This window comes from Oncorhynchus gorbuscha, linkage group LG19, assembly GCF_021184085.1.
Source record: "Oncorhynchus gorbuscha isolate QuinsamMale2020 ecotype Even-year linkage group LG19, OgorEven_v1.0, whole genome shotgun sequence".
Taxonomy (NCBI): Eukaryota; Metazoa; Chordata; class Actinopteri; order Salmoniformes; family Salmonidae; genus Oncorhynchus; species Oncorhynchus gorbuscha.
The window spans coordinates 5,674,331-5,684,651 of record NC_060191.1 but is presented as its reverse complement, the minus strand read 5'-3'; the positions used below and the strand labels follow the sequence as shown (position 1 = coordinate 5,684,651).

At 45.1% G+C, this 10,321-nt stretch overlaps 1 protein-coding gene across 1 annotated transcript in view; it reads right to left on the bottom strand.

The window, feature by feature from the left end:
* LOC124005945 (protein kinase C gamma type-like) overlaps window positions 1-9,508 on the bottom strand; it is a 33,844-nt gene extending 24,336 nt beyond the window's left edge. Inside the window, exons 1-4 of the mRNA XM_046315591.1 lie at window positions 9,145-9,508; window positions 7,586-7,826; window positions 694-725; window positions 228-307 (exon numbers count right to left, since the gene is read on the bottom strand). Coding sequence (XP_046171547.1) covers window positions 228-307; window positions 694-725; window positions 7,586-7,821 — 348 coding nt within the window. The 5' untranslated portion in view covers window positions 7,822-7,826; window positions 9,145-9,508. The remainder of the gene's footprint in view (window positions 1-227; window positions 308-693; window positions 726-7,585; window positions 7,827-9,144) is intronic.
* Window positions 9,509-10,321: the final 813 nt, after the last annotated feature.

Sequence of the window (10,321 nt, the reverse complement as noted above, 5' to 3'; positions counted from 1 at the left end):
GTGTGTGTGTGTGTGTGTGTGTGTGTGTGTGTGTGTGTGTGTGTGTGTGTGTGTGTGTGTGTGTGTGTGTGTGTGTGTGTGTGTGTGTGTGTGTGTGTGTGTGTGTGTGTGTGTGTGTGTGGCTGTGTGGAATGATGGATGGAAGGAAGGAAGGAGGGAGGGATGGATATGGGAGGAGGGATGGAAGGTGAGTGTAAAAGCTGGGAGAAGGGCGAAGATTGACTCACTTCTGTAGGAGCAGTGGGGGCTCCAGGACAGGTGAAGGTTACATACTCGTGACATCGCTTGTGGACAGAGAAACTGCACACTGCCACAAAACACAGAGCATAAAGACAATCAACACATTACTACATCCAAATCCATTTGATCCCTGCTTATAAAAACCTCATCTGATTCCAAGAATAATGTGGACAATGTGTGTGTTCTAGTCTTGTCAAAAACAAAAACTAACTGCTGAATGTCATTGTGATCCAGATTGTTCACTAGGGGTTCAATGTCAAAAACACAATGCATCAATCAATACCAAAATAAAATATTCCTTCATCAATGATACTATTGCCTTGACTTGCTCTTAGGGGTTAAGGCCTATAATTGCTGTTAACGTCTTCGGACAAATGCATTTGTAAAATGTGTTGTAAAAAAAGGGGTAACGATCGGCTGATTAATTATAATTTATGATCCAATAATCCTTACCTTGACATTGAAATCCCTGCTTTCCAATTCCCCTGTGTGGAACAAACCATAAAACAACACAGAAACCATCACTGATCTTACAAACCACACAACTGAAAGGACTGGCCTGCTCAGTGGAAGATGAGCAGATGGGCCTGAACAGAAAGAGGTGCATCATTTGGTGCAGTGCTGTAACCCACGAATAATCCAATGTTAACAAATCAAGATGACTATCGCACTTATAGATATGGCTCCTTCTTTTGTTTTATCAAATAACAGCAGCCGACAAGGACGCATCAGCAGAAACCCTCAGAATTATGGTTTGTTGTGGCAAATACATGTCCTTGTGAAAGCTTTTATGGAATAAAACAGCAGAAATACAGTGAGAGTCTGAGAGTGACCTGCAGGGCATCTCTATAGAATACTACACTTACTGGAGTGCTGATCAGGTCAACTAGGGTGTGGGGTGGGGGGGGGGTTATTGCCTCTCACACACACACCAAACACCCAGTCACTCCCTCCTCCTCCCTCCTCCCCCATTCTCCCCTTCCTCCTCCTCCCCCCTCCTCCTCCTCCTCCTCCAGAGTTGCAGTCTTCTACTACTCTCCTTAGATCTTAATTGAATAATTACAGCCATTGATTGGCTAAAGAGTCCACTCAGCCAGTTTACTGGCTGTGAATCAGCTGCTGATTAAAAGGTAAGCAGCAGAGAGGTGGGAGAACAACACCCTACAGAGAGAGGGCCCTTGAGGATCACACTGAAGTACCCCCCCAGGTTCATCTCAATCCTCTCCTCTCCTCTCCTCTCCTCTCCTCTCCTCTCCTCTCCTCTCCTCTCCTCTCCTCTCCTCTCCTCTCCTCTCCTCTCCTCTCCTCTCCTCTCCTCTCCTCTCCTCTCCTCTCCTCTCCTCTCCTCTCCTCCCCTCCCCTCCCCTCCCCTCTCCTCTCCTCTCCTCTCCTCTCTTCTCTTCTCCTATCCTCTCCTCTCCTCTCTTCTCCTCTCCTCTCCTCTCCTTCATCTGCACTGTCTGACAACGACAGGCTTGTGACCTAGTGAAGGATTTGAAATGACATCCGCCATATTGGTTTCACATCTCCAGTGTTTCCATATCAGCACAGATGAAGGAGAGGAGACGAGGAGTGTAAACCACTCTAGGTGGTTCAGTACTATGACAGTTCTTTGTACTGTCCACCAGAGAGTGCCAGAGAGGCAGAGCTACATTGGACAGGCCAAACAGCACCACCGGATGGTCATAGGATGACAGGACAGAAGACAAGCCAAAAGCATCTATCTGGAGAATCTTATTATATTAGGAAAGTAAGGAAAGGGAAAGGGGGATACCTAGTCAGTTGTACAACTGAAAAGTGTCTTCCTCATTTAACCCAACCCCTCTGAATCAGAATAAAGATACATATCTATTTATTTGGCCATACATCCACCACATATACATGGCTGTCATATGATAATGTGTAGCGATCTATTCCTGTACCAGGGGAATGGAGAGGAGACCCTGTGAAGTCTCGACAAAGGCCCTGCAGGCAGAATATTGACAATAGAAAGTCTCCTTTCAATCCCCTGGTGTTTGTTGTCAATAGTATACAGCCCTAGAGGATGTGATTTGAACTGTGTCTATTGTAGGAAACCAGTAGAATCTCCACAGGGAGAGATGCAGAGATGCCTGTAACTCGTGTGGAAGACTGCTGTCTGGAGTGCTATGGTATTTTTGTGATGTGTATTTTTAAACGACCAAACCAAAATCTACCATATCTATCTTTCCTTAGTTAAATAATCAGACTGTAACTTTGACAGTCATTCACCGAAATGTACTGCAAACTTCCCAGAGGCTGTTGGTTAGAGGAGAGGCCTGCACTCAGCCTACCCTCTCCACCATATGTCCACACACATCCACGCACAGATTCTACACTGGCCTGCTTTGGGTGTGTCTGCCAGAATGAGCTTACTGTAGGTGATACTGGGGTTCCAACCAGTCTTGGGTCATGTATGGTGGCTGTGTGAGCATGAACACGTGTGTTACTGTGTGTGTTTTGTGTCTGTGTACACACACTGTACTGTCTAGTGGTGTGTGTGTGTTTTACCAGTTGAAGTTGGTGCTGTGGCTGCAGTTTTAGAGTTAGTGGGAAGTTTGAAGAGGTGGCCAGTGAACTATTGAGACCTGGAGTGTTTGTAATTGTGGGTTTCTTCGGATTCATAATGTGTGTGTAAGTGTGGGTTTCTGCAGAGTCATAATGTGTGTGTAAGTGTGGGTTTCTGCAGATTCATAATGTGATTGTAAGTGTGGGTTACTGCAGATTCATAATGTGATTGTAAGTGTGGGTTTCTGCAGATTCATAATGTGATTGTAAGTGTGGGTTTCTGCAGATTCCTAATGTGTGTGTAATTGTGGGTTACTGCAGATTCCTAATGTGATTGTAAGTGTGGGTTTCTGCAGATTCATAATGTGATTGTAAGTGTGGGTTTCTGCAGATTCATAATGTGTGTGTAAGTGTGGGTTTCTGCAGATTCATAATGTGTGTGTAAGTGTGGGTTTCTGCAGATTCATAAGGTGTGTGTAAGTGTGGGTTTCTGCAGATTCATAATGTGTATGTAAGTGTGGGTTTCTGCAGATTCATAATGTGTGTGTAAGTGTGGGTTTCTGCAGATTCATAGTGTGTGTGTGTGTGTGTGTGTGTGTGTGTGTGTGTGTGTGTGTGTGTGTGTGTGTGTGTGTGTGTGTGTGTGTGTGTGTGTGTGTGTGTGTGTGTGTGTGTGTGTGTGTGTGTGTGTGTGTGTGTGTGTGTGTGTGTGTGTGTGTGTGTGTGTGTGTGTGTGCCTGAGTGAGTGAGTGAGTGAGTGTGGATTACCAGGTGAAGGCTGTGCAGAGGCTGCATTTTGTGGGATGTTTGCAGAGGCGAGCTGGGAACTAATGAAGCATGTTTTCTGTTGTGTGTATTTAGCTGTGTGTGTATATAGATGGGTGTGTATTACAGTTTTTTGGGATTGCTTAAACACTCAAATTAAAAGTAGTACACTATTAGCAAAACCTTACACTCAAGAAGTAAAACATCAGCCCATATTTACACAACTATAAGCACATTGTCAACCTCACACTTGTTGCAAAACTCTACACACAGTGATTTTCAACACACTAAGTACACTTAACATACATTACACACAAAAATCTATCATGAAGTCACGTCCATGCAATACCAAAGCACTGACTGTCAGATTACCACACTGTCCAACCAATTAGTTCAACACATTCATCAGGTGTGCAAACACTCGTTTGCTTAATTGTAGACACATCAATCAGGTGTATAAGCACTATAAAAAGCAGCAGGTGAGTTCATCGGTCTTCAAGCACAATGGAAAGAGTCAGAGAAAGAATAAGACGAGGAGGAGGAGGAGGAGGACGACGACCAGGAGGATGAGGAGGAGGAGGAGAACGAGGAGGAGGAGGAGGAAGGGGAGGAAGAGGAAGACAAGAAGGTGCTCAAAGAGGACCGAATCTGACAAATGAGATCCGCGCAACACTGGTTGACCACATTGTCAACCACGGCCTGACGCTGAGGGAGGCTGGACTGCGAGTACAGCCAAATCTAAGCCGATATACAGTGGTAAGTGTGATGAGAACATTTCGACTGGAAAATAGGTATTGTAAAAATATCATCATATCAAAAATAACTGCACGGTTTCAGTAACTGCTTACAGTACTGTATTCTATGCACTATCAGCACAGCTGTTACCTTTCACTGTGAAATTACTGTACTATTGTAAACTGTTTTTCTACACAGGATTGAGGGTCAGGGACGACAAGGGGGAAGGCCTCCTATGTTCACAGAACAGCAAGAGAGGGAGATAGTAAACATGGTTTTGGCCAACAATGCTATAACACTCAAGCAGCTCCAAGCTAACATTGTCAATAACCACGCCATTTTCAACGATATCCATCAGCTCTCAACATCAACACACACATCCTAAAAAAACATATTCAAATGAAGCAAATTTATCGAGTGCCTTTCGAGCGCAATTCCGAAAAGGTGAAACGACTGCGGCATGATTATGACGAGGTATTTATTCACTTTAGCAGTGTGATCTTGCATACGGTCTCATAATCTTTTACTGTAATGTAATATGTATACTAGATCTACACATAATTTTGCCTGACACTGTTTTTCAGAGAGTTTTACGAATGGATGGAGAGGAGATCCAGCATGAGTTCATTTACGTAGATGAGGCTGGGTTCAACCTGACGAGAACACGAAGGAGGGGAAGAAACCTCATTGGCCACAGGGCTATAGTCAATGTCCCAGGGCAACGTGGGGGTAATATAACACTCTGTGCAGCTATTACACAGAATGGGGTCCTCCACCGCCATGCCCATATGGGCCCTTACTACACAGCACTCATACTTACATTCTTGGACCAATTGCACAACATAACAGCAGCAAATCAAATCGATCATATGCAATACATTGTTGTCTGGGACAATGTGTCTTTCCACCGCTCTGGTCTGGTTCAGAACTGGTTTCAGCAACATCCACATTTCACCGTCCTGTATCTTCCACCATACTCTCCATTCCTCAACCCTATAGAAGAGTTTTTCTCGGCATGGCTGTGGAAGGTATATGATCTCTGTCTCCAGGCTGAGGTACCCCTCATCCAAGCCATGGAGGAGGCCTGTGACCAGATGGAGGTAGCAGCAATGCAAGGATGGATTCGTCATTCAAGACGTTTCTTCCCAAGGTGTCTTGCTAATGACAACATTGCCTGCGATGTTGATGAAATCCTCTGGCCAGATCCAGCTAGGCGAAGAGACAATGTCTAGTTCTTTTTGTTGTTGCTGTTTTTTTACAGTTTTTCTCAGTCGCTTTGGTGCATTTCTTAGATCAAAAGTGCAATTCTTGATACTACTTGTACAAATTCCAAATCATCTAGTCACTTGTGCACATCATTAAAGCAATTTCTTATTCCTTTGAACAAATTGCAATTGATAATGTACAAGTGTCAACCTTTTTCCACATTATCAATTGCTCATGTCATGTTGATCAAAATATAGTAGATGGTTCTCTGTTGAATAGTCTTACCCCTCAAAACATCTAGGCATTAGTTCCTTGCATCAGCCATTACATGCAAAATTGTTGAACTATTTGTCATAAACTGTCAAGCATAGTTTTATACATTTCTATTAGACCTTTTGTACAAAAACGTGAATTGATGAATCGTGCAGGTGAAATTGACCCTCACTCATGAAGGAATGTAAAGTGTTAGTTCAACCAACAATCAACCAGTTGTCTAAATTTCTCAAAGGTGCATCTCATGAAGAATCAATTGGCAAGCATATATAGACAGACCACAACACAGAGTTGCAATGTTTTACAGTAAAATGTGTGTTTGCATAGTTTTTGTCTATGTGAAAGTGTGCGATGCATCACTGCATTTTTCCCCACATAGGACTGCAAGATTACCTCAAACCGGTGGCGGAGGACGCCTTTTCACACCTCAACAGGAGGAGGCTATTTGCACCATGGTCCTAGCAATTTGGATTTGCCAGGCCAACGGGGAGGAAATATCACCATGTGTGCTGCTATTTCGGAGCATGGTGTCCTAACCCATATCCCCCTTATAGGGCCATACAACACCCAGCATCTACTCAACTTTTTAGAGACTCTCTACAGGGCTCTCATCCCTGATGATGAGAGGGGTCTGTTTAGAGAGGATTTGCCAAAGTATGTGGTCATTTGTGATAATGTGAGTTTCCATTGATCAAACATCATAAGGCAATGGTTTGTGACCCACCCGAGGATGCTCGTAGAATTCATCCCACCTTATTCATCATTCCATAACCCAATTGAGGAGTTATTTTCAGCATGGAGGTGGAAGGTGTACGATTGTCAGCCACACACACAGATGACCCTGCTGGCTACAATGGATGCAGCATGTGAGGACATCACAGTAGACGCCTGCAGAGGATGGATAAGGCATTCCAAAATATTCTTTCCACGTTGCATTGGAAGGGAAAATCTTACGGTGTGATGTGGATGAGAATATGTGGGCCGACAGACAGGAACGTCTGGATGTGTAGAGAGCACAACAGTGCTGCGGGCAAAGTTGTGCCTTAGGGGTGGTTTCCTGTGTTTCTTTCTAATTTAGTTTTTTTTGCTTTGTGCCCCTTGGGTTGTCCAGTCTCTTTCAATCAATAACCCACATACAGTAATATGTAAATAGTTTTGAAAACACGGGCCCTGTTTTGAAAATCGTGCTTAAGCAATCAAAAAAAAACTGTAAGCTGTGTGTGCATTTCGCTGTGTGTGTGTATTTCGCTGTGTGTGCGCATTTCGCTGTGTGTGTTCATTTCGCTGTGTGTGTGTATTTCGCTGTGTGTGTGTGTGTATTTCGCTGTGTGTGTGTGCATTTCGCTGTGTGTGTGCATTTCGCTGTGTGTGTGTATTTCGCTGTGTGTGTGTATTTCGCTGTGTGTGTGTGTATTTCGCTGTGTGTGTGTATTTCGCTGTGTGTGTGTATTTCGCTGTGTGTGTGTGTATTTCGCTGTGTGTGTTTATTTCGCTGTGTGTGTGTGTATTTCGCTGTGTGTGTTTATTTCGCTGTGTGTGTTTATTTCGCTGTGTGTGTGTGTGTATTTCGCTGTGTGTGTATATTTCGCTGTGTGTGTGTGTGTATTTCGCGGTGTGTGTGTGTATTTCGCTGTGTGTGTGTATTTCGCTGTGTGTGTGTGTATTTCGCGGTGTGTGTGTGTATTTTGCTGTGTGTGTGTGTATTTCGCTGTGTGTGTATTTCGCTATGTGTGTGTGTGTATTTTGCTGTGTGTGTGTGTATTTCGCTGTGTGTGTATTTCGCTATGTGTGTGTGTGTATTTTGCTGTGTGTGTGTGTATTTTGCTGTGTGTGTATTTACCAGATGAAGTCAGTGCAGTGGCTGCAGAAGGTGGGCTGTTTGAAGAAGCGAGCGGTGAACTGGTGGTCCTTGACCTCGATGATCCTCTTGTGTTTCAGCGCCCCCTTCCTCTGGAACACTGGCACCCTGGGAGGGGGGGTGAGAGGGGAGGGCAGGGGAGAGGCCCCAGGGGTGGCCACGGGGGAGGCCAGGGTCAGGGGGGAGAGGGAGGGGGACGGGGACACGGGAGTAGACATGCTGCCTGGAGGGATGGGAGGAGAGGGGAAAGGAGAGGTGATGGAGAGGAGGGATGGGAGGAGAGGGGAAAGGAGAGGTGATGGAGAGGAGGGATGGGAGGAGAGGGGAAAGGAGAGGTGATGGAGAGGAGGGATGGGAGGAGAGGGGAAAGGAGAGGTGATGGAGAGGAGGGATGGGAGGAGAGGGGAAAGGAGAGGTGATGGAGAGGAGGGATGGGAGGAGAGGGGAAAGGAGAGGTGATGGAGAGGAGGGATGGGAGGAGAGGGGAAAGGAGAGGTGATGGAGAGGAGGGATGGGAGGAGAGGGGAAAAGAGAGGTGATGGATAAAAAGAGAGTTGAGTGTTAGAGAGGAGAGATGGGAGGGAGAGAGAGAGGAGAGAGAGAGAGAGAGAGAGAGAGAGAGAGAGAGAGAGAGAGAGAGAGAGAGAGAGAGAGAGAGAGAGAGAGAGAGAGAGAGAGAGAGAGAGAGAGAGAGAGAGAGAGAGAGAGAGAGAGAGAGAGAGAGAGAGAATAAAATGACCCAGACAGGGGACAGAGGGATGAGCAGAGGGAGAGGGAGGGAGAGGGAATGTATAAAAAAGAGAGAGGTTAATTCACACATTGAGACAGAGCTCTCCTCAGAGACCCAGAGACACAGAACGATTAGTGAAATTCACACTGTGTCCCACATATGTCCCACTTCATACTCGCTCGCTTTCTCTCTCTCACCCCATCTATCCTCATCGCCACGCCGTGCCAACTGCAACCTCCCACATCCCCCTGACAACCAAACACCCTGGGTTGCCCTGACAACCAAACACCCTTATCGCATGTCAACTGCACCTCCTGTTGCACCCCCCCACTCCAATATTAGAACTGGTACCCTCTCTGTCCTTGTCTCCTTCCTCTTTGTCCTGATTTGATATTGTGTTAATTTCTCCATAGAAGTTTGGGATGTAATTCTCATGCACAGTCTATATGAGTCAAAAGTGAAGAAAGAAAAACTAGCAATGTGAAATATTTAACTGAGAGAAAAGGGGTAGCAAACTGCTGAATGATAAATGAAACCACAACAGAGATTGAATGAATAAGTAAATAAGCCGAGAGCGTACAGCATAGCAAACAGGACCTGTTGAAATGATTATGGCACACCGGAAGATGGAGGAAATCGATCCAATGGGTGAATACCAGAGACAGGGAGGACTGAAAGAACACAGAAACAGAACAAACTAATTCAAGAAAAAAAGGAAATCCTCAACAAATAAGGAACAGAGTGGAAAGCTGCGTGGGAGATAGAAGTGGAAGGAGAGAGGGAGAAACAAAGAGAAAGAGAGAGACATTACCTGTATTTGTGGTTGTTTGGGCTGACAGACTTGATCAAAGAGCAGGCTTCTCCTCTTCCTCTCCCCCTCTCTTTATCTCTCCTCCTTTGATAGGCAGCCTGCTATCGCTCTGAACCTGTCACTGGTCACGTCAAAAAAGAAAAGTGAAGGAAAGAGAGAGAGAAAGGCAAGTGGTGGCAGGGACGAAGAGCTGGGAGGAAGAGCTGGGAAAAAGAGCTGCCTACAAAAAAAGAGCAAGTAACAAGGGATGAGATTGAAGCTTTCCAAGAACGAGAGAAGAAAGAGGAGGAGTGGACTGCTATGTATCCGTTAAGTTAACCCACACAGGGTGAAGAGGGAGAAGAGATGGAGAGATGGAATTCTCTTTAAGATTGATTCTGTTTTACCAAGAGGAAGATGGGATAGGAGAGAGAGAGGAGAGAAAGGGAGGGAGGGAGGGAGGGAGGGAGGGAGGGAGGGAGGGAGGGGAATAGGCAGCAATTCATTTTGAAATCTGGGTTACATCTCTCTGGAGAGAGACAAAGTAAGAGAGCAAGTGATGGAGGGAGAAGAAGGGGGGCCATTTTGCCACCATCACTATGGACTAACACCGACCAACAGTCTAACACTTCTCACAGTGACAGACTGATAGAGAGGAAGGAGTAAGACAGAAGGATGCTCTTGATAGATCAGAGTCTCTAAACAACACCAGTCTATCAAGGGTTAATCATCAATATCCTGGTAGACAATCTGTTGCCTTACAACTATCTGACAGGAGTGTTGGCAGTAATGGTTGGACCATATTCAGAACAGCCTGTGGAAGGATCAAGGCCCGTTTGATGTGAATAACTTGGTAATTATTCGAGTGGAATGGAGAGAGGGAACAAAACTATTTTTCTAGTGGAATGGAGATAGGGAACTAAACTGTTTTCTAGTGGAATGGAGATAGAGAACAAAACAGTTTTTCCAGTGGAATGGAGATAGGGAACAAAACAGTTTTTCCAGTGGAATGGAGATAGGGAACAAAACTGTTTTCTAGTGGAATGGAGATAGGGAACAAAACAGTTTTTCCAGTGGAATGGAGATAGGGAACAAAACAGTTTTTCCAGTGGAATGGAGATAGGGAACAAAACTGTTTTTCCAGTGGAATGGAGATTGGGAACAAAACAGTTTTTCCAGTGGAATGGAGATAGGGAAC